Source organism: Ranitomeya imitator, chromosome 6 (assembly GCF_032444005.1).
Source record: "Ranitomeya imitator isolate aRanImi1 chromosome 6, aRanImi1.pri, whole genome shotgun sequence".
NCBI classification, from domain to species: Eukaryota; Metazoa; Chordata; class Amphibia; order Anura; family Dendrobatidae; genus Ranitomeya; species Ranitomeya imitator.
In genome coordinates, this window is record NC_091287.1 from 170,079,257 (window position 1) to 170,104,796 (window position 25,540).

General features: G+C 43.7%; 1 protein-coding gene across 2 annotated transcripts in view; it reads left to right on the forward strand.

Moving 5' to 3' along the window:
• Positions 1-357: 357 nt before the first annotated feature.
• PDE1C (phosphodiesterase 1C) overlaps positions 358-25,540 on the forward strand; it is a 1,560,705-nt gene continuing 1,535,522 nt past the window's right edge. The window contains exon 1 of one of the 2 annotated variants that reach the window (XM_069730297.1): positions 358-600. In XM_069730297.1, the coding sequence (XP_069586398.1) occupies positions 516-600 (85 nt within the window). In that variant the 5' untranslated portion in view covers positions 358-515. The remainder of the gene's footprint in view (positions 601-25,540) is intronic. The other variant, XM_069730300.1, reaches the window with a different exon arrangement.

The following is a 25,540-nucleotide window of genomic DNA, read 5'->3' on the forward strand; positions in this document are numbered from 1 at the left end:
TCTTTACTTCAAGACAAGAGGTTACCTCAATGGTTTTCCTTCAGGTTAGAGACTTCTGTTCTCTGCTGTTTTACAGTAAACTTTTTATTGCATGCTTGGAGTTATCATTATCTTTCCTCTAATTCATGTCCCTATGACAACCAGCAGATAAATAATTGATGCTGTCGACCCATCAACTGTAATATCACATTCCACTATAACTTTGCTTGAAACAACAGTACCCCTAAAATCCCCAGAAGTGAAGCAGACACAATAATAGGCGCCCAGCATGCCCACTCTGGGCTCTTTAGTGGATCCCTCACTATAAGTCACTTGTTGGAGTCAGGAGCAGAGCAGTGACAGACTGTGGGAGGAGATAGTGCTGGGTGCTTTTCTCACAGGCATTGCTGGCTCTGCATTAGGAGATGTGTGAAGTGGGGTGTAAGTGCTGCCACAGGCAGATATACAGGCAGGACTGCTGATAGCCAGCACTCTGCACCTACAAAAGGAAGAGCAACTAATACTGAGAGGGGACAATGACTGAGCCCAGCAGCAGGAAAGAGGGATTTAAAAAATGCAGGAGTGCCACTTTCAGCATTGATGGCTTCAGCTTCACCATAGGTAAGAACTTTTCATCATTTATTATGTTCTGCAGCAGATTAATGCTCAGCTCTCTGGATGCTCATGTATGTAGGCATAGGCTATCTAGGGTTTCTGCGGTCATCTCCTTATATAAGTGCAGCCAGAAGCAGACTGGAGGCTTCTGTGAGAAGCCAGAAACTAGAGAAAATCAGAATGGAAAAATCCTTATCTCATAATAGTATTAGGGCATTGGAGATAATGGTCCTGGCTTGGTGAGGTCATATCTGGTGAAGTTTGGGAAGTTTTCTTATAAAGAGCTTTGGTTATCAGGTGCTTGTGTGCTATATTCACCTGCTGTCAAACAGCTTGTATATGTCCCTATTAAATAACTTCTGCCTGTGAGATCGATGTGTAGTGCCCAAATATTGAACAACTTCTGTAAGAACAAGTTTATGTGTCTGCAACAATGTGTCACTAACAAGTCGCGTTGTCCACTGGCTGTCACTTTAAAACTTAGTAGCATTGGTTCTAAGTTATAACATGCAATGCATCAATCTATCCCATATCTATCTATCATCTATCTAGCTGTCTCATATCTATCTTTCTATCCATCCATCCATCCACCTGTGTGTGTGTGTTTGAACAGTAAAGGTATGTGTCCATCCATCCATCCATCCATCCATCCATCCACCTATGTGTGTGTGTTTGAACAGTAATGGTATATATCTGTCCATCCATCCATCCATCCATCCACCTATGCGTGTGTGTTTGAAGAGTAAAGGTATGTGTCCACATTCAGGATTGCATCAGGATTTGGTCAGGATTTTACGCAGGTAAAATCTGCACCAAATCTGCTCCTGAGGTCACTGGCAGGTCACCTGTGTTTTTCATGCATTTTGTTTGAGCATTGTAAGGACATGCTGCGTTCTGAAAAGACTTGCCGCATGTGCGTTTTCGTGGGTCTGCCTCATGCGTCTTTTAATGCATAGTGGAGATGGGATTTCATGAAATCCTCTCCACTATGCTGTAACATCTGGATGCTGCGGCTCTACGCAGCATCAAACACGCAGCGTTTCCTGAACGTGGAAACATACCCTTAGATAGATGCATTGCATGCTATAACTTAAGAATTAGAACCAATGCCACTATTTATAGTGACAAGTTACAGACAGTAGACAATATGGTTGTGTATAAAATATACATAGCAGTTCAAACATATATATATATATATATATATATATATACAAACACACACATACATATGCATTTATTATTATTTATTATTATAGCGCCATTTATTCCATGGCGCTTTACATGTGAGGAAGGGTATACATAATAAAAAACAAGTACAGTACAATACAAGTCACAATGGTACAAGAGGAGAGAGGATCCTGCCCGCGAGGGCTCACAATCTACAAGGGATGGGTGAGGATACAGTAGGTGAGGATAGAGCTGGTCGTGCAGTGGCTTATTATTATGTATTACTTACTTATTATGCCAACTTATATAGTGCCATCATATTATAGACATAATCATCACAATCTAAATTCCCTATCAGTATGTCAAACACAGGAAGAACACACATGTTCATTGCAGATGTTGTCCTTGGTGGGATATGAACCCTGGACCTCATTGCTGCCAGAGAGTTGCTATATATATATACATATATATTTATATATATATATATATACACCCGCCCCACACACACACACACACACACGCATGCTAAATATTTATAGGTCAGACAACAATGTCTTCTGCCCCTACCTATTAGTTAGAACTGTTGATATAAGTATTTTCTGTCATTCTTGTCATTAGGTAAACACATAATTGCCGTGTGTTCTGCGTTGACAGGCAGGCGCTCTTGGATTACACACTCTTTGGAATACGCTGTAGTTTGATTCCAGCAGCCTGCGCTTTCACCTGCATTGCAGCCACTGAGCTTTTCATGTTGGATTAATTAGGGTGTTGGCATCCAGTGTCAAATCTCTATTTAAATTGCTGCTTGTTCTGATTTCTTAGGTCTCATTATGCTCTTGTAGAGGTGGCACCCTGACTACTCAGGCACAGCTGCCTGCTACTCCCCATGCTGTGTGATTGCTTGCAGAACCCACAGACATTGGCTACTTTATGTAAGGATTTTCAGAAAAAAAATAATTAGTCACAACATGCAAAAGCATATAATTGACTGCATAAACAACATCAAGCACAGATAGTAAGTGGATGAGTTTTAGGAGCCTGCGTAGTTTAATGTTCGGGGGAATTTGGTTGTCCTTAGATCTGGCCTGTTTGGAATATGCCAGCTCTTTCATGCTCTACCATAATGAGGTTTGGTGCTCTGTGTTTTGCAGCCACTAATAGGAGTAGATCGCTATCTTTAGAAGAATGCAGAATTGTGTTATGGCAACTTAGCATTATATGCCTCTGATATTCCTTACAAGCCGCCTCGGAAGCTCACAGGATGACTGGGGTATAAACCTCTTTGAGCTTGATGAGCTCAATGTACTTCATGTCTCTGCTGCCTTTATGTGACAGGTGAAAGACAAAATAGACCTACGAATGAAATGTTATCTCTAAACGAGATGCTGCAGCAGTGCCAGAGGCCATAACAGGCATCATCCATAATGCTAAGCAGCAATAATGGCAGCTGGAGCCCTTCTATGTGCTCACTACATGTGCTCCAAAACACTGGCATAGTATAGCAATGTGTCATAATCACAACGACATAGCAGCATTTTCCTGGCAAATATTTATCAAATGTTTTTAAGTTGGATCTATGCTTTTGTTTCCATTGCAAACTCCGCTCAGAAGTGAACCACTTGTTGCCACAACGCTTTCCCTGCCAGGAATCCTGTAATGCGGCTGCAGGAAGCCGACCAGTGTAATCGCTAATGACCAGTTAATGAAAACATCTCCGGGGAGATTACATTATAAAATATTGGATGTTGTCACTTATGTAATCACTGGCTTTTGAAGATATTCCAGAATTTGTGTATGTTATCTGCATATAGTAAACGTGTTTGTGGAATTAATTTTTTTCTTGCATAATTTCAAAATATCACAATTATTATTGACGTGAAACAGTATTTCACCTTGGTTACTTAAAAAGGCATGAAAATTTAGCAACATGGAAGTGAAATACACACACATACACTCTGTTAGGACTGGCGGAAAGCACCAAGTATAAGATGAAATAATATTGGTGCATTCGCAGTACAGAATCCACCGTGCAGGTGAAAAACCTGCTGCTAGTAAATGGCAGCACTATATGGCGGTGGAAGCGAACCCTGTAAAGCCACAGGTCCGCAACACCGCACTAATGAGTGCAAGCAAGGAGTCAGTGAACTCAATCCCAAGACTCAGGGTAGAAGTCCGTACAGACTACTTGCGCACCACACCGCAACTGGGTGTGTTAGGTATAGTAAGAACACCGAAGTGCGAACTGTGCCGTGCTGGCAGACACCACTAAGTACCCGGACGTGGGTTAGGAAGCGCACTACTGGCGCGTGGTGCCGCACTGGTGGTCATAGCAATAGACGCTGATTCGTGTGTAACACGTTGAGTGATTAGTCGGGCGCTAGGTAGCAGCCATACTCCTTACGCGAACAGTCATACAATAAGGTAGACTGCACTCACAACAAACACACGAATACAATTGTACACTAGCGCATGGCCGTGCGGTCATGCAAAGCTTATATAGCTGCAGTACGTTCAGGACCTTCCAATAAAGGACCAATGGGCAGCTGCCACAGAAGTTAGCCCTTTCAGGACCTTCCAGGAGGACCAATGGGAACCACTGCAGCATCTGAGCATGTGACCTTCGATCTCCAACGGGAGATCGCACCCTGGGCATGCTCAGAAGGGAAAAAGCAGTACTTAGTCCCAAAAGCGTCCGCTCACTGCTGCCCAGCACTGGCTTTAATGGCAAAAGCTGGAAAAGCAACAGCAAGCCTAAGCACAGAGTGAGACTGAGCCAGACGCAAGGACCGATGTCTCCGCTGAGCAGGTTCCACTGCGGCAGGGGAAGAATGGGAGACCGCAGCAGAAACGGCCCGAGATTCCCACTGTGCAGAAGCGGGAACTCGACCTCTAACACACACTATACCAACCCCCCACACACTATATTGACACACACACACATGTACTATATTACTTTCCCACACACATACTATATTACTCTCCCCTCACACGTACATAAACAATATACCACCCCCACACACTAGATTACCCACTCACACACACTATACCACCCCCCACACACTATATTAGTGCACACACATACTATACCACCCTTCACACACTGTACCACCCCCACACATACTATACCACACCCCCACACAGGCACATACTAAGCGCCCTGCATGAACACATACCCACACTACATGACCACAGAATGACTTTTACTACAGCATTTTGTTTTGAACATATTGGATAATTATGTCTGATGACACACAACTATAGACGTCATCCCCTGACCTTACGCCCGCTGTACTAGAGAACGCCACCGACTGTCTGCAGTCTCCAACATCATGTCCGCTCTCTATCTGAAACTCAACCTCTCCAAAACTGAACTTCTTCTGCTCCCGCCATCTACTAACCTCCCTAAATATAACATTTCCCTCTCCGTGGGTGGCACAAAAATAACACCGGGTGTTATGTTTGACTCCGATCTCTCCTTCACCTCCCATATACAATCTCTTGCCCGCTCATGCCGCTCACACCTAAAGAACATCTCTAGAATCCGCCCTTTTCTCACCATGGAAACAACAAAAACCCTCACTGTCGCCCTGATCCACGCCCGCCTGGACTACTGTAATGCTCTACTAATTGGCCTCCCCCTTACTCGACTTTCCCCTCTCCAGTCTATCCTTAATGCAGCAGCCAGGGTCATCCATCTGGCTAGTCATTACTCAGATGCATCCACTCTTCGCCAGTCGTTACACTGGCTGCTCATTCATTACAGGATACAATTCAAAGTACTTGTTCTCCCCCACAAAGCTCTCCACAGTGCGGCACCCCCATACATCTCCTTCCTCATTTCGGTCTATCGGCCTAACTGACCTCTGCGCTCTGCAAATGACTTTCGACTAACCTCTGCACTAATCCGTACCTCCCACTCCCGACTCCAAGACTTCTCCTGCGCTGCGCCAATCCTCTGGAATGCTCTACCCCAAGATATTAGGACCATCCGCAATTTGCATAGTTTTAGGCACTCGCTCAAAACACATTTGTTCAGAGCGGCCTATCACATTCAGTAATCAAAGTCATGTTATGTTTGTGTGTGTGTAGCCCATTCACTATCTCCATCTACCCCCATCCCCTGAAGATGGCTGGACCATCATTGTAAATACATAGCTGTAAATACACACCTGTACTTTGTATCTCCCCCACCTCATTGTAGATTGTAAGCTCTCACGAGCAGGGTCGTCTTATTTTGCTTTATTGCATTGTTAACGTTGTTACCTATGACTGCTGTGTTTGAAACTGTTAAACTGTAAAGCGCTGTGGAATATGTTGGCGCAATATAAATAAAGATTATTATTATTATTATTATTTATTTATTATTAGAGAATTGTGAATACATATGCTATAACTGACACATATCATGCAATTAGGTATTTGTTCCATTTATATCATTATCAACACTTTTAAAGTGGTTGTCACCTACTAGTACAACCCCTTCTCAATCTGAAAGTTTGTCCCAATTAAAATAAAAACACTTATACTCACCTCCATTACCGGCGCCATTCCAGCGGTGTCCGCACTCGCATTCCCAGTGCTCATGAGATGTTATGTCATGTGAAGCCAGTGCCCAATCAGCACTGGCGTCACTGTCCCCTCTTTCGGGCATGTACAGGTCCTTCTCAAAAAATTAGTATATAGTGTTAAATTTCATTATTTACCATAATGTAATGATTACAATTAAACTTTCATATATTATAGATTCATTATCCACCAACTGAAATTTGTCAGGTCTTTTATTGTTTTAATACTGATGATTTTGGCATACAACTCCTGCTAACCCAAAAAACCTGTCTCAATAAATTAGCATATTTCACCCATCCAATCAAATAAAAGTGTTTTTTAATAACAAACAAAAAAACCATCAAATAATAATGTTCAGTTATGCACTCAATACTTGGTCGGGAATCCTTTGGCAGAAATGACTGCTTCAATGCGGCGTGGCATGGAGGCAATCAGCCTGTGACACTGCTGAGATGTTATGGAGGCCCAGGATGCTTCAATAGCGGCCTTAAGCTCATCCAGAGTGTTGGGTCTTGCGTCTCTCAACTTTCTCTTCACAATATCCCACAGATTCTCTATGGGGTTCAGGTCAGGAGAGTTGGCAGGCCAATTGAGCACAGTAACACCGTGGTCAGTAAACCATTTACCAGTGGTTTTGGCACTGTGAGCAGGTGCCAGGTCGTGCTGAAAAATGAAATCTTCATCTCCATAAAGCATTTCAGCCGATGGAAGCATGAAGTGCTCCAAAATCTCCTGATAGCTAGCTGCATTGACCCTGCCCTTGATGAAACACAGTGGACCAACACCAGCAGCTGACATGGCACCCCACACCATCACTGACTGTGGGTACTTGACACTGGACTTCAGGCATTTTGGCATTTCCTTCTCCCCAGTCTTCCTCCAGACTCTGGCACCTTGATTTCCGAATGACATGCAAAATTTGCTTTCATCAGAAAAAAGTACTTGGGACCACTTAGCAACAGTCCAGTGCTGCTTCCCTGTAGCCCAGGTCAGGCGCCTCTGCCACTGTTTATGGTTCAAAAGTGGCTTTACCTGGGGAATGCGGCACCTGTAGCCCATTTCCTGCACACGCCTGTGCACGGTGGCTCTGGATGTTTCCACACCAGACTCAGTCCACTGCTTCCTCAGGTTCCCCAAGGTCTGGAATCGGTCCTTCTCCACAATCTTCCTCAGGGTCCGGTCTCCTCTTCTCGTTGTACAGCGTTTTCTGCCACATTGTTTCCTTCCAACAGACTTACCATTGAGGTGCCTTGATACAGCACTCTGGGAACAGCCTATTTGTTGAGAAATTTCTTTCTGGGTCTTACCCTCTTGCTTGAGGGTGTCAATGATGGCCTTCTTGACACCTGTCAGGTCGCTAGTCTTACCCATGATGGGGGTTTTGAGTAATGAACCAGGCAGGGAGTTTATAAAAGCCTCAGGTATCTTTTGCATGTGTTTAGAGTTAATTAGTTGATTCAGAAGATTAGGGTAATAGGTCGTTTAGAGAACCTTTTCTTGATATGCTAATTTATTGAGACAGGTTTTGGGGGTTATCAGGAGATGTATGCCAAAATCATCAGTATTAAAACAATAAAAGACCTGACAAATTTCAGTTGGTGGATAATGAATCTATAATATATGAAAGTTTAATTGTAATCATTACATTATGGTAAATAATGAAATTTAACACTATATGCTAATTTTTTGAGAAGGACCTGTAAGTAATCAACAGGAAGTCAGAGCTGCAGCTGGCCGTTCACTTCCTGTTTTTTACTTATACGTCCGAAAGTGGGGGCAGTGACGCCAGTGCTGATTGGGCACAGATTCACATGACATAAAAACCTTTTGTGAGCACCAGGAATGTGAGTGCCAACACCGCTGGACCAGCGCCGGCATAGAAGGTGAGTATAAGAATTTTTATTTTAACTGTGGTAAATATTCAAATTGAGAAAGGGTTGTTCAAGTAATTGACATCCTCTTTAAGGAAATTTTCAACCAAACAACCCTAAATTTATTATTAATATTGAGTATTAAACGTTTCTGGCATATACATTAAAATAGTCCATAGGGCTCTCTTACCCAACAGAAGCCAAAAGAGTGTGTTTGTCAGGGTGATTAGCATAGCTTTTTACCAACTATATAGGGAAGAAAAGCAGCCTTTGCTTTTTTCTTTTTTTTAATATGCCATCCTGGTAATTAATACTTGTTGCCCGATCTATGAGCTGCATGTATCAGGCTCTGGATGTATGATTGACTCTGAAACACTTTGGAATTTCAGACAAAAGCAAACTTTAAATGCCACCAAGGACTAAGCCACACAGGTGACTAGTCTAAAAAGCCGGTCCCCAGCAGCTTTTCCCTGCCCACCACCAATGACTGACAGGTCTCACGCAGAGAGAGACCCGTCATTCAAGGGCAGCAGGCAGCAAGTACCTGCCAGGGACTGACTTTTTGGTATATTTAAATACCAACAGTTGTTGCTGTTGGAGTGTATCTGTGAGAGTTTTTACCCACTCATTAAAAATATGCCAGGGCCTGGCTCGAAATTTTTGTTTTAGTTCAACACAATGGGGTTGATAGTGTTGAAGCCTGTACTCTGGGCCAGTGAAGTTGTTCCACACCAAACTCGCCTCATCATTCCTTTATGGACCATAAATGGACCTTGGATATGGACCTTTATGGATCATTCCTTTATAGTTTGTGCAGTGGGGCACAGTCATGCTGGAACAGAAATGGATTTTTCATAAACTATTACAGTTAAAGGTCTTCCCCCATTGCTGGTATTTACATTGAAGCACATTGGAGCTGTAATTTCATCCCTTTTTACCATAAGGAAATGCTGTGAATACTTCCCAATGGCAAGTGTTATTATAGCCATGTTATGTAATGAAAGATATTCTGCTTGAAGTAATCGTCGAATTACATGGTATAGTCAAACCACAGTTTATTACATTGAGTTATTTGAAGACTTAGCAAAACATCATTCGACCACATCATGTGAATGAATCTTTAACTACTTTATCTTTTTTCACAGCAAATCAATGCACAACATGCACTTGGCTGTAATGAACCATATGTCCTCCTGATTTCACTAGGAGAGAACATTGTAAGCAGGTGTTTCCATTGGGAATAGTTAAGCAGTCATTAAGTACAAGGCATATCTCTCTCCACCTTGGAGAGTAAAATTGGCCTTTGGGAAGTGTGGAAGAAACAAGCCATACATCTCCATAGTAATATATTGTACAACATGTTAAAAAAACAACGCAAGATGGCTACAGAAAACTCAGCTTTGTAAGATATCAAATCTGTTCACTGATAGGTTTAATGCCTCACAGTTCTAATTAACCCCCAAGGGTGGTTTGCACATTAATGACCGGGCCAATTTTTACAATTCTGACCACTGTCCCTTTATGAGGTTATAACTCTGGAAAGCTTCAACAGATCCTGATGATTCTGACAATGTTTTCTCATGACATATTGTATTTCATGATAGCGGTAAAATTTCTTTGATATTACCTGCGTTTATTTGTGAAAAAAATGGAAATTTAGCAAAAATTTTCAAAAATTTTGCAATTTTCCAACTTTGAATTTTTATGCCCTTAAATCACAGAGATATGTCACACAAAATACTTAATAAGTAACATTTCCCACATGTCTACTTTACATCAGCACAATTTTGGAACCAATTTTTTTTTTTGTTAAGGAGTAATAAGGCTTAAAAGTTGACCAGCAATTTCTCATTTTTTCAACACCATTTTTTTTAGGGACCACATCACATTTGAAGTCACTTTGAGGGGTCTATATGATAGAAAATACCCAAGTGTGACACCATTCTAAAAACTTCACATCTCAAGGTGCTCAAAACCACATTCAAGCAGTTTATTAACCCTTTAGATGTTTCACAGGAATTTTTGGAATGTTTAAAAAAAAAATGAACGTTTAACTTTTTTTTCACAAAAAATTTATTTCAGCTCCAATTTGTTTTATTTTACCAAGGGTAACAGGAGAAATTGGACCACAAAAGTTGTTGTAAAAATTGTGCTGAGTACGCTGATACCCTATATGTGGGGGTAAACCACTGTTTGGGCGCATGGCAGAGCTTGGAAAGAAAGGAGCGCCGTTTGACTTTTCAATGCAAAATTGACTGGAATTGAGATGGGACACCATGTTGCGTTTGGAGAGCTCCTGATGTGCCTTAATATTGAAACCCCCAACAAGTGACACCATTTTGGAAATTAGACCCTCTAAGGAACTTATCTAGATGTGTGGTGAGCACTTTGACCCACCAAGTGGTTCACAGAAATTTATAATGTAGAGCCGTAAAAATAAAAAATCATATTTTTTCACAAAAATGATCTTTTCGAACCAATTTTTTATTTTCCCAAGGGTAACAGAGGAAACTGGATCCCAAAAGTTGTTACATAGTTACATAGTTATTAAGGTTGAAGGAAGACTATAAAGTCCATCTAGTTCAACCCATAGCCTAACCTAACATGCCCTAACATGTTGATCCAGAGGAAGGCAAAAAAAAACCATGTGGCAAGAGTAAGACCCACATTGGGGAAAAAAATTCCTTCCCGACTACACATACGGCAATCAGACTAGTTCCCTGGATCAACGCCCTATCAAGGAATCTAGTGTATATACCCTGTAACATTATACTTTTCAAGAAAGGTATCCAGTCCCCTCTTAAATTTAAGTAGTGAATCACTCATTACAACATCATACGGCAGAGAGTTCCATAGTCTCACTGCTCTTACAGTAAAGAATCCGCGTCTGTTATTATGCTTAAACCTTTTTTTCCTCCAAACGCAGAGCATGCCCCCTTGTCCCAGTTTCAGGTCTATGATTAAAAAGATCATCAGAAAGGTCTTTGTACTGTCCCCTCATATACAGTGGGGCAAAAAAGTATTTAGTCAGTCAGCAATAGTGCAAGTTCCACCACTTAAAAAGATGAGAGGCATCTGTAATTTACATCATAGGTAGACCTCAACTATGGGAGACAAACTGAGAAAAACAAATCCAGAAAATCACATTGTCTGTTTTTTTATCATTTTTTTTGCATATTGTGGTGGAAAATAAGTATTTGGTCAGAAACAAACAATCAAGATTTCTGGCTCTCACAGACCTGTAACTTCTTCTTTAAGAGTCTCCTCTTTCCTCCACTCATTACCTGTAGTAATGGCACCTGTTTAAACTTGTTATCAGTATAAAAAGACACCTGTGCACACCCTCAAACAGTCTGACTCCAAACTCCACTATGGTGAAGACCAAAGAGCTGTCAAAGGGGAAGACTGAATCTGCAATAGCCAACCAGCTTGGAGTGAAGAAATCAACATTGGGAGCAATAATTAGAAAATGGAAGACATACAAGACCACTGATAATCTCCTCGATCTGGGGCTCCACGCAAAATCCCACCCCGTGGGGTCAGAATGATCACAAGAACGGTGAGCAAAAATCCCAGAACCACGCGGGGGGACCTAGTGAATGAACTGCAGAGAGCTGGGGCCAATGTAACAAGGCCTACCATAAGTAACACACTACGCCACCATGGACTCAGATCCTGCAGTGCCAGACTTGTCCCACTGCTTAAGCCAGTACATGTCCGGGCCCGTCTGAAGCTTGCTAGAGAGTATTTGGATGATCCAGAGGAGTTTTGGGAGAATGTCCTATGGTCTGATGAAACCAAACTGGAACTGTTTGCTAGAAACACAACTTGTCGTGTTTGGAGGAAAAAGAATACTGAGTTGCATCCATCAAACACCATACCTACTGTAAAGCATGGTGGTGGAAACATCATGCTTTGGGGCTGTTTCTCTGCAAAGGGGCCAGGACGACTGATCCGGGTACATGAAAGAATGAATGGAGGAATTTATCGTGAGATTTTGAGTGCAAACCTCCCTCCATCAGCAAGGGCATTGAAGATGAAACGTGGCTGGGTCTTTCAACATGACAATGATCCAAAGCACACCGCCAGGGCAACGAAGGAGTGGCTTCGTAAGAAGCATTTCAAGGTCCTGGAGTGGCCTAGCCAGTCTCCAGATCTCAACCCTATAGAAAACCTTTGGAGGGAGTTGAAAGTCCGTGTTGCCAAGCGAAAAGCCAAAAACATCACTGCTCTAGAGGAGATCTGCATGGAGGAATGGGCCAACATACCAACAACAGTGTGTGGCAACCTTGTGAAGACTTACAGAAAACGTTTGACCTCTGTCATTGCCAACAAAGGATATATTACAAAGTATTGAGATGAAATTTTGTTTCTGACCAAATACTTATTTTCCACCATAATATGCAAATAAAATGCTAAAAAAACAGACAATGTGATTTTCTGGATTTTTTTTTTCTCAGTTTGTCTCCCATAGTTGAGGTCTACCTATGATGTAAATTACAGACGCCTCTCATCTTTTTAAGTGGTGGAACTTGCACTATTGCTGACTGACTAAATACTTTTTTGCCCCACTGTATTTATACATTAACATAAGATCACCCCTTAGTCTTCATTTTTCCAAACTAAATAGCCCCAAGTGTAATAACCTATCTTGGAATTGCAGACCCCCCAGTCCTCTAATAACCTTGGTCGCTCTTCTCTGCACCCGCTCTAGTTCAGCTTTGTCTTTCTTATACACCGGAGACCAGAACTGTGCACAGTATTCTAAGTGTAGTTGAACTAGTGACTTGTATAGAGGTAAAATTATGTTCTCCTCATGAACATCTATGCCTCTTTTAATGCATCCCATTATTTTATTTGCCTTTGTAGCAGCTGCCTGACACTGGCCACTGAATATGAGTTTGCCATCCACCCATACACCCAGGTCTTTTTCATTGACGGTTTTGCCCAGAGTTTTAGAATTAAGCACATAATTATACATCTTATTACTTCTACCCAAGTGCATGACCTTACATTTATCCCCATTAAAGCTCATTTGCCATTTATCAGCCCAAGCTTCTAGTTTACATAAATCATCCTGTAATATAAAATTGTCCTCCTCTGTATTGATTACCCTGCAGAGTTTAGTGTCATCTGCAAATATTTAAATTCTACTCTGAATGCCCCCTACAAGGTCATTAATAAATATGTTAAAAAGAAGAGGGCCCAATACTGACCCCTGTGGTACCCCACTGCTAACCGCTACCCAGTCCGAGTGTGCTCCATTAATAACCACCCTTTGTTTCCTATCCCTGAGCCAGCTCTCAACCTACTTGCACATATTTTCCCCTATCCCCATTATTCTCATTTTATGTATCAACCTTTTGTGTGGCACCGTATCAAAAGCTTTTGAAAAGTCCATATACACTACATCCACTGGGTTCCCTTGGTCCAATCCGGAACTTACCTCTTCATAGAAACTGATCAAATTAGTCTGACATGAACGGTCCCTAGTAAACCCGTGCTGATACTGGGTCATGAGGTTATTCCTCTTCAGATACTCCAGTATAGCATCCCTTAGAATGCCCTCCAGGATTTTACCCACAGTAGAGGTTAAGCTTACTGGCCTATAATTTCCGAGTTCAGTTTTTGTCCCCTTTTTGAATATTGGCACCACATTTGCTATATGCCAGTCCTGTGGTACAGACCCTGTTATTATGGAGTCTTTAAAGATTAAAAATAATGGTCTATCAATGACTGTACTTAATTCCTGCAGTACTCGAAGGTGTATCCCATCCGGGCCCAGAGATTTGTCAATTTTAGTGATTTTTAGACGCCGCCGCACTTCCTGCTGGGTTAAGCAGGTGACATTTAATTGGGAATTTTTATCACTAGTCATTTTGTCTGCCATGGGATTTTCTTGTGTAAATACTGATGAAAAAAAGTCATTTAGCATATTGGCTTTTTCCTCATCCTCATCCACCATTTCACCCAGACTATTTTTAAGGGGGCCAACACTATCATTTTTTAGTTTCTTACTATTTATGTAGTTAAAGAATATTTTAGGATTATTTTTACTCTCTCTGGCAATGAGTCTCTCTGTCTCAATCTTTGCTGCCTTGATTTGCTTTTTACAGAATGTATTTAATTTTCTGTATTTTTTTAATGCATCATCACTACCTACTTCCTTTAATTCTCTAAATGCTTTCTTTTTGTCACTTATTGCGCCCCTTACAGCTCTATTTAGCCATATTGGTTTCCTCCTATTTCTAGTATGTTTATTCCCATACGGTATATACTGTGCACAGGTCCTATCCAGGATGCTAATAAATGTCTCCCATTTTCTTTGTGTATTTTTGTGTCTCAGGATATCGTCCCAGTTAATTGCACCAAGATCCTCTCTCATCCGTTGGAAATTTGCCCTCCTGAAGTTTAGTGTCCTTGTTACCCCTCTATTACACATCTTTTTAAAGGATACATGAAAACTTATTATTTTGTGATCGCTATTACCCAAGTGACCCCCAACCCTTATATTTGATATGCGGTCTGGCCTGTTGGTTAATATGAGGTCTAGCAGTGCCCCCCTTCTTGTTGGGTCCTGAACCAGTTGTGAAAGGTAATTGTCTCTCATAGTTGTCAAAAACCGATTACCTTTGCTGGAACTGCAGGTTTCTGTTCCCCAATCTATTTCAGGGTAGTTGAAGTCCCCCATAATAATGACTTCTCCTTGAGTCGCAGCTTCATCTATTTGCTTTACGTGGATATTCTCCATTGCTTCCATTATTTTTGGAGATTTATAACAAACCCCTATCAGTAATTTATTATTTTTCCCCCTCCCCTTATCTCCACCCACAGGGATTCTACATTTTCATTAAATTCACCTATATTATCATGCAGGATGGGTTTTAAGGACGATTTTACATATAGACACACCCCTCCCCCTCGCTTATCTGTACGGTCATTTCTGAACAGGCTATAGCCCTGCAAGTTAACAGCCCAGTCATGGCTCTCATCCAGCCATGTCTCAGATATGAGACACTTGTTGTGCACTTTGTCCTGAGTACACGGATACCCCATATGTGGGGTAAACCACTCTTTGGGTGCATGGCAGAGCTCAGAAAGGAAGGAGCGCCATTTGACTTTTCAATGCAAAATTGACTGGAATTGAGATGGGACACCATGTCGCTGTTTGGAGAGCCCCGGATGTGCCTAAACATTGAAACACCCCACAAGTGACAACATTTTGGAAAGTAGACCCCCTAAGGAACTTATCTAGATGTGTGGTGAGAACTTTGACCCACCAAGTGCTTCACAGAAGTTTATAATATAGAGCCGTAAAAATAAAAAATCATATTTTTTCACAAAAATGATCTTTTCAAACCATTTTTTTATTTTCAACAGAGGGTGTTGCGCAATTTGTCCTGAGTATGCTGATACCCCATATGTGGGGGTAAACCACTGTTTGGGCGCATGGCAGAGCTCGGAAGAGAAGGAGCGCCGTTTGACTTTTCAATGCAAAATTGACTGGAATTGAGATAGGACACCATGTCACGTTTGGAGAGCCCCTGTGGCTAAACATTGAAAAACCCCACAAGTGACACTATTTTGGAAAGAAGACCCCCTAAGGAACTTATGTACATGTGTTGTGAAAACTTTGAACCTCCAAGTGTTTCACTACAGTTTATAATGCAGAGCCCTGAAAATAAAAATTCTTTTTTTTCCACAAAAATTGTTTTTTAGCCCCCAGTTTTGTATTTTCCCAAGGGTAACAGGAGAAATTGGACCCCAAAAGTTGTCCAATTTGTCCAGAGTACGCTGATACCCCATATGTGGGGGGGACCCACCGTTTGTGTGCATGGCAGAGCTCAGAAGGGGTTAACTAGTGGGATAGTTTTATAGGTCGGGTTGTTATGGACGTGGCGATACTAAATATGTGTACTTTTTTTTTATTTAGATAAAGAAATGTATTTATTGGAACAATATTTTTTTCTCTTTATTTAGGAATTTTTTTTCTTTTACACATGTAAATATTTTTTATTTTTTTTACATTGCCCCAGGGGGACATCACATTATAGTGACAGATCGCTGATCTGACACTTTGCAGTGCACTGTGTCAGATCAGCAATCACACAGGCTCTGCAGGGAGGCTTCCCGCTTGAAAGCCACCTCCCTGCAGGACCCGAAAGGCTCCCCGCAGCCATTTTGGATCCGGGCCTGCAGGGAGGAGGAGGTAGGATCCGAGGGTCTCAGGGAAGCATGCAGGAAGCCATGTCATCTCGGCACTGACATCTTGGGAGATGAGTTTCAGCGCTGAAATCTCATCTCCCGAGATCTCGGTGCCGAGATCTCCATCTGTGCATGCATCACTCCCCCAGCGGCCATTTTACCGGAGTCCACCGCACAGGAAATCATGGGACTGCCAGGGTGGGCCCTGGCAGCACCGGAGACCGTCGCAGCAGCATCGAACAGCGCTGGCCGTGCACCCACAGCATCAGAGACTCCAGCAGAGCACTGGGCAGCAGCGCCAGACACCCGCAGTAGCATCACCGTACACCCCTTCAGTGCTGGTGGGTAACGGAGACACCTGTAGAGCACTGGGTAGCAGAGCCGGTCACCCTCAGCACCACTGGACACCCGTTCATCCCAGTCTGCAGTGAAATTAGTGATGTATATATACAGGTGCTACGCTGGTGGGGCTGGTGATATATATACTGGCCTGGTGAAATTGATGATGTGTATTACAGGTGCTGGGCTGGTGATGTATATACAGTGTATATACATCACCAGCCCAGCACCAGTATATACACATCACCAGGCCAGCCCCATCCCAGCAGCACCTGTACATACATCAGCCCCACTGTATTACAGGTGCTGGGGGGCTGATGTATTTTAATTTAAACAAAAGTATTTATGTTCCCATGTGATCTCTGTCACTTCCAGCTATGTTCCCCCTCAGCTACAGTGCCTTGCGAAAGTATTCGGCTCCCTGGAACTTTTTAACCTTTTCTCACATATCATTTTTCAAACATAAAGATACCAAATGTAAATTTTTGGTGAAGAATCAAAAAGTGGAACACAATTGTGAAGTTGAACAAAATGTATTGGTTATTTTAAATTTTTGTGGAAATTCAAAAACTGAAAAGTGGAGCGTGCAATATTATTCGGCCCTTTTTCTTTCAGTGCAGCAAACTCACTCCAGAAGTTCATTGTGGGTCTCTGAATGATCCAATGTTGTCCTAAATGCCTAATGATGATAAATATAATCCACCTGTGTGTAATCAAGTCTCCGTATAAATGCACCTGCTCTGTGATAGTCTCAGGGTTCTGTTTGAAGCAAAGAGAGCATCATGAAGACCAAGGAACACACCAGGCGGATCTGTGACACTGTTGTGGAGAAGTTTAAAGCCAGATTTGGATACAAAATGATTTCCAAAACTTTAAACATCCTAAGGAGCACTGTGCAAGCGATCATATTGAAATGGAAGGAGTATCACACCACTGCAAATCTACCAAGACCCGGCCGTCCCTCTAAGCTTTCATCTCAAAGAAGGAGAAGACTGATCAGAGATGCAGCCAAGAGGCCCATGATCACTCTGGATGAACTGCAGAGATCTACAGCTGAGGTGGGACAGTCTGTCCATAGGACAACAATCAGTCGTACACGGCACAAATCTGGCCTTTATGAAAGAGTGGCAAGAAGAAAGCCATTTCTCAAAGATATCCAAAAAAAGTGTTGCTTAAAGTTTGCAACAAGCCACCTGGAGACGCACCTAACATGTGGAAGAAGGTGCTCTGGTCAGATGAAACCAAAATCGAACTTTTTGGCAACAATGCCTAACGATATGTTTGGCTTAAAGGAAGATGGTTAAAATTGATGGTAAGATCATGGATGGAGCCAAATAAAGGACCATTCTTGAAGAAAACCTGTTTGAGTCTGCAAAAGACCTGAGACTGGGATGGAGATTTGTCTTCCAAACAAGACAATGATAACAAACATAAAGCAAAATCTACAATGGAATGGTTCACAAATAAATGTATCCAGGTGTTAGAATGACCAAGTCAAAGTCCAGACCTCGATCCAATCGAGAATCTGTGGAAAGAGCTGAAAACTGCTGTTCACAAACGATCTCCATCAAACCTCACTGAGCTCAAGCTGTTTGCCAAGGAAGAATGGGCAAGAATTTCAGTCTCTCGATGATAGAGACATACCCCAAGCGACTTGCAACTGTAATCGCAGCAAAAGGTGGCGTAACAAAGTATTAAGTTAAAGGTGCTGAATAATATTTCACGCCCCACTTTTCAGTTTTTGATTTTCCACAAAAATATAAAATAACCAATAAATTTCAAGAATTAAAATGAATCGGAGAACCACACTGGTGCTGCTAGGGAAGGGAGGAGAAGGAGAGGAAGAGAGGGAGAGAAAAGAAAAGGGAACAAGCTGCTGGTATTTAGATAAAGGCTGTGCTTCCCTCTATCGGACATTTAACCTAAAACAAAAAAAACACTGTAAAATACTGCGCTATATAAAGAATCCCATGGGGGTTGGTAGTTCAATTAACTGGAAATGAATATGCAGAAAACACTGCTGTGCCCTAACGGGTCAATCACTAGCTGTTTGATCACACTTATAACTTCCTACGGTATGTATTCATATTCAATCGTCCCTGTGTTAATCATGCATTACCAGATTAGCATAGTTATATAGAGTTGAGCGACCTTGACCTTTTTAGAGTCGAGCCGGGTTTCGCGAAACCCGACTATCTCAAAAGTCGGGTCGAGTGAAATCGGCCGATTATGGCGAAAAGTCGGGATCGACCGAAACACGAAACCCAATGCAAGTCAATGGGGCAGCATAGTCGGCAGTGAGTGGGGGCCAGGAAAACACCTAGAGTGCCCATTTTAATGTCAAAACCATCCATTCTTCTTAATGAAGCTTGTCAAGCGTAATTTACCTTATAATAATTGGAAGGCATTTGAAATTGGGGGTCATTTGGCTAAAGTTGTGTGGGGTAGGGCTGGTTCAAGTAATTAGTGGGCCCAGGAAATCTGGACCACGTCACGGCAGTGGAGCAGGGAGAGGTAAGTATTTTAACTTTGCAAGTGCTGTGATCCTGAGCAAGCAGGGGGGGCCCACTTGTTGGCATTGGCACTGGCACAGGGCCCCTCAAAGTACAGCGGTGTGTTTGCACGGCGGGGGCGCCTCCCACCGGCAGCAACACTTTTGCATACTATGAGAGGCCCTGTGCCAGTGACGTCGCCAACTAGTATTCCTCCCCCCACCTGATGAAGGAACCTGCACTTTCATCTGCACCTTCCTCTTTGTCCCCGTGTAAGGTGGTATGGTATGCGGGAAGAGCAACCTGACTTTCAGCAGGGTCACAATGTTGTTGTGTAGCATGCACGGGGAATGTTGCGTTATGGGTCAATGTACCAGCAGACTCATCTATCACTGGCTGGGCAATGGGCACGATGAAGTGGAAACACAGATATAGGCCCAAAGAATAAAGTGGGCTAAATGCAGTTCAAAATTGGTAACACAGGAATAACCAGGGGGCATTGCAGTGGAGGACAACTGGAATGAGAGGCTGACACAGAGAGTAGGGCCAAATCAGTAAGTAGTCGAAATGCAGTTCAAAATTGGCAACCGTAGTAAACAGGGGGCACAGCTTTGTTCAGTGGAGGAGAACAGCAAGGAGTGGCAGACACCGATAGTAGGCCCCAACCCAACTAGTAGGCCAAATGCAGTCTAACATTAACAACTACTTAACGAGAGCCTGAAAATGGAATTTCAGGACAGGAAACCAGGAGAACAGCAAGGAGTGGCAGACACCGATAGTAGGCCCCAAACCAACTAGTACGCCAAATGCAGTTGTTCCATTTAACCACAATTTAATGAGAGCCTGAAGATAGAAGCTCAGGAAAGGCAACCTGGGGAACACCTTGGAGTGTAACACACCATCTCTCTCCACCCCATACCCATTTTGTAGGCCTAATGCAGTGTACTTTTCTACAACTACTAAACGAGAGTCGGAAGACCGAAGCAATGGCAAGGAAACCTGGGGAACACCTTGGAGTGTAACACACCATCTCTCTCCACCCCATACCCAATTTGTAGGCCTAATGCAGTGTAGTTTCCAAGAACTACTAAACGAGAGCCGGAAGATCGAAGCTCAGGAAAGGCAACCTGGGGAACACCTTGGAGTGTAACACACCCTCTCTCTACACCCCATACCCAATTTGAAGGCCTAATGCAGCGTAGTTTCCAACAACTACTAAACGAGAGCCGGAAGATCGAAGCTCAGGAAAGGCAACCTGGGGAACACCTTGGAGTGTAACAAACCCTCTCTCTACACCCCATACCCAATTTGTAGGCCTAATGCAGCGTAGTTTCCGACAACTACTAAACGAGAGCATGAAGATCGAAGCTCAGGAAAGGCAACCTGGGGAACACCTTGGAGTGTAACACACCCTCTCTCTACACCTCATACCCAATTTGAAGGCCTAATGCAGTGTAGTTTCCAAGAACTACTAAACGAGAGCCGGAAGATCGAAGCTCAGGAAAGGCAACCTGGGGAACACCTTGGAGTGTAACACACCCTCTCTCTACACCCCATACCCAATTTGAAGGCCTAATGCAGCGTAGTTTCCAACAACTACTAAACGAGAGCCGGAAGATCGAAGCTCAGGAAAGGCAACCTGGGGAACACCTTGGAGTGTAACACACCCTCTCTCTACACCCCATACCCAATTTGAAGGCCTAATGCAGCGTAGTTTCCAACAACTACTAAACGAGAGCCGGAAGATCGAAGCTCAGGAAAGGCAACCTGGGGAACACCTTGGAGTGTAACACACCCTCTCTCTACACCCCATACCCAATTTGAAGGCCTAATGCAGTGTAGTTTCCAAGAACTACTAAACGAGAGCCGGAAGATCGAAGCTCAGGAAAGGCAACCTGGGGAACACCTTGGAGTGTAACACACCCTCTCTCTACACCCCATACCCAATTTGAAGGCCTAATGCAGCGTAGTTTCCAACAACTACTAAACGAGAGCCGGAAGATCGAAGCTCAGGAAAGGCAACCTGGGGAACACCTTGGAGTGTAACAAACCCTCTCTCTACACCCCATACCCAATTTGTAGGCCTAATGCAGCGTAGTTTCCGACAACTACTAAACGAGAGCATGAAGATCGAAGCTCAGGAAAGGCAACCTGGGGAACACCTTGGAGTGTAACACACCCTCTCTCTACACCCCATACCCAATTTGAAGGCCTAATGCAGTGTAGTTTCCAAGAACTACTAAACGAGAGCCGGAAGATCGAAGCTCAGGAAAGGCAACCTGGGGAACACCTTGGAGTGTAACACACCCTCTCTCTACACCCCATACCCAATTTGAAGGCCTAATGCAGCGTAGTTTCCAACAACTACTAAACGAGAGCCGGAAGATCGAAGCTCAGGAAAGGCAACCTGGGGAACACCTTGGAGTGTAACACACCCTCTCTCTACACCCCATACCCAATTTGAAGGCCTAATGCAGCGTAGTTTCCAACAACTACTAAACGAGAGCCGGAAGATCGAAGCTCAGGAAAGGCAACCTGGGGAACACCTTGGAGTGTAACACACCCTCTCTCTACACCCCATACCCAATTTGAAGGCCTAATGCAGTGTAGTTTCCAAGAACTACTAAACGAGAGCTGGAAGATCGAAGCTCAGGAAAGGCAACCTGGGGAACACCTTGGAGTGTAACACACCCTCTCTCTACACCCCATACCCAATTTGAAGGCCTAATGCAGCGTAGTTTCCAACAACTACTAAACGAGAGCCGGAAGATCGAAGCTCAGGAAAGGCAACCTGGGGAACACCTTGGAGTGTAACAAACCCTCTCTCTACACCCCATACCCAATTTGTAGGCCTAATGCAGCGTAGTTTCCGACAACTACTAAACGAGAGCATGAAGATCGAAGCTCAGGAAAGGCAACCTGGGGAACACCTTGGAGTGTAACACACCCTCTCTCTACACCCCATACCCAATTTGAAGGCCTAATGCAGTGTAGTTTCCAAGAACTACTAAACGAGAGCCGGAAGATCGAAGCTCAGGAAAGGCAACCTGGGGAACACCTTGGAGTGTAACACACCCTCTCTCTACACCCCATACCCAATTTGAAGGCCTAATGCAGCGTAGTTTCCAACAACTACTAAACGAGAGCCGGAAGATCGAAGCTCAGGAAAGGCAACCTGGGGAACACCTTGGAGTGTAACACACCCTCTCTCTACACCCCATACCCAATTTGAAGGCCTAATGCAGCGTAGTTTCCAACAACTACTAAACGAGAGCCGGAAGATCGAAGCTCAGGAAAGGCAACCTGGGGAACACCTTGGAGTGTAACACACCCTCTCTCTACACCCCATACCCAATTTGAAGGCCTAATGCAGTGTAGTTTCCAAGAACTACTAAACGAGAGCCGGAAGATCGAAGCTCAGGAAAGACAACCTGGGGAACACCTTGAAGTGTAACACAACGTCTCTCTACACCACGGAAGGGCTGATTCTTAGGAAGGAAGGCTGTTGGAAATAAGCATTGCGCGTCCGAGGGTGATTATATTCTTATTAGGTATATACTCACCCTCGGACGCGCCCTGCTTCTTTATTTGGAATGAATGTTTATTTGCAATGTGGTGTTGACTTTCTCTATTATTTTGGTAATTAATGATTTTATTATTTTCATTGTTTTGCATCTTCTCGGCAATAATATAAAGAAGACGCGACAGGACAACACTCGGTGGATGCCATATCTGTGTTTTCAATTTAAAAAACCTTTCAGTTAAATACTTGCAGGATAAAGTAATTGTAGCTGGTGGCCATTTTTAGTACTGTACCAGATTTTAGTTGTGTGTTTGTTTTTAATGTTAAAATGTCTGCATTTGATATCTCACCAGTATTTTCTTTTTTATAAGCAAAATACTTTTTTTTTTATTTTATGATGTTGGTTCCAGGGGTACACGGGCAGCAGTAGACAGGTCAGTGGAGGCCTAGTGGAAGGAGGGACCGCAGACAGGCTTCGAAGCCCTAACATAATAAATTGGGCTGCCTGTAGGCAGTTTAAAATTGGTTCCAGGGGAACACGGGCAGCAGTAGACAGGTCAGTGGAGGCCTAGTGGAAGGAGGGACCGCAGACAGGCTTCGAAGCCCTAACATAATAAATTGGGCTGCCTGTAGGCAATTTAAAATTGGTTCCAGGGGAACACGGGCAGCAGTAGACAGGTAAGTGGAGTCCTAGTGGAAGGAGGGACCGCAGACAGGCTTCGAAGGCCTAACATAATAAATTGGGCTGCCTGTAGGCAATTTAAAATTGGTTCCAGGGGAACACGGGCAGCAGTAGACAGGTAAGTGGAGGCCTAGTGGAAGGAGGGACCGCAGACAGGCTTCGAAGGCCTAACGTAATAAAATGGGCTGGCTGTAGGCAATTTACAATTGGTTCCATGGGAACACGGGCAGCAGTAGACAGGTCAGTGGAGGCCTAGTGGAAGGAGTGACGGCAGACAGGCATCAAAGGCCTAACATCATAACATTGGGCTGTTGGCAATTTAAAATTGGTTCCAGGGGTACACGGGCAACAGTGGTCTGGTCAGTGGAAGTCTAGTGGAAGGAGTGACGGCAGACAGGCATCAAAGGCCTAACATAATAACATTTGGCTGTTGGCAATTTAAAATTGGTTCCAGGGGTACACGGGCAACAGTGGTCTGGTCAGTGGAAGTCTAGTGGAAGGAGTGACGGCAGACAGGCTAAGAAGGCCTAACATAACAAAATTGGGCTGGCTGTAGGCAAGTTTAAATTGGTTCCAGGGGAACACGGCCAGCAGTGGCCTGGTCAGTGTAGTAGTTGTAGAAAGAACGGACCGCAGACAGGCTTCGAAGGCCTAACATAACAAAAATGTCAAAACAATGGTATTGTCAGTGCCAGGCATTGAAGGATGTCAGCGCATAGACTAAACATTGGTGAAGCTGTGAGAGATAATTTTGCTAGTGGTAGAGCACTGTTTGAGCTGGGGGGGGAACTGTCTTGTGGCCGGCGGTACAGGCCCAGGGCCCCTCATATTACAATGGTGTGTCTGACGTTGGGTGCGCACCACCACCGCCAGAGACACTTTATTGTACTATGAGGGACCCAGTGGCAGTGCCGTCGACCAAAAGCGGGCACACCCACCTCTTCAGACAAACAGCACTCTCACGGGTGCTGGCGCAAAGTGGCGATACCACGGCCCCCTGTGGGGAGTTTGGCCATTTTGTTAGGAGTAAACATGTCGTATGCTGGACAATCAGGTGCAGAAAATTACGAGATTGGAAAAGTCATTCAGAAGAGTCCACAGGCAAGACCTTTTCATAGGAAAGTTAGGTGTCAGCCGGGCAAGGTGGGGCAAAAGATTTCGAAATCCAGTTGTGGTTCATTTTAATGAAGGTTAGATCATCTACATTTTGGGTAGCCAGACGAGTCCTTTTTTCAGTTAGTATTGAACCTGCAGCACTGAATACTCTTTCTGATAGGACACTAGCTGCCGGGCAAGCAAGCTCCTGCAATGCATATTCTGCCAATTCTGGCCAGGTGTGTAATTTGGATGCCCAGTAATCAAATGGGAATGACGGTTGAGGGAGAACGTCGATAAGGGATGAAAAATAGTTTGTAACCATACTGGACAAATGTTGTCTCCTGTCACTTTGAATTGATGCTGCAGTACCTGTCCTGTCTGCGGTCATAGCAAAATCACTCCACAACCTGGTCAGAAAACCCCTCTGGCCAACGCCACTTCTGATTTCTGCCCCTCTAACACCTCTGGTCTGCTGGTCCCTGGAGCTCATGTGAGAACGATCACGGGCGCTTTGTGCAGGGAATGCCAGAAGCTAACGGTCAACAAGAGTTGATTGTTTTGTTGCGAATATTAGTTCCAAGTTCTCATGTGGCATAATATTTTGCAATTTGCCTTTATAGCGAGGATCAAGGAGGCAGGCTAACCAGTAATCGTCATCGTTCATCATTTTTGTAATGCGTGTGTCCCTTTTGAGGATACGCAAGGCATAATCCGCCATGTGGCCCAAAGTTCCAGTTGTCAAATCTGCGGTTGTGCTTGGTTGAGGGGCAGTTGCAGGCAAATCTACATCACTTGTGTCCCTCAAAAAACCAGAACCCGCCCTTGCCACGCCACCAATTTCCAATGACCCCGGGAAAGCTTCCTCATTAAAAATATACTCATCCCCATCATCCTCCTCATCCTCCACCTCCTCTTCGCCCGCTACCTCGTCCTGTACACTGCCCTGACCAGACAATGGCTGACTGTCATCAAGGCTTTCCTCTTCCTCTTGTGCAGACGCCTG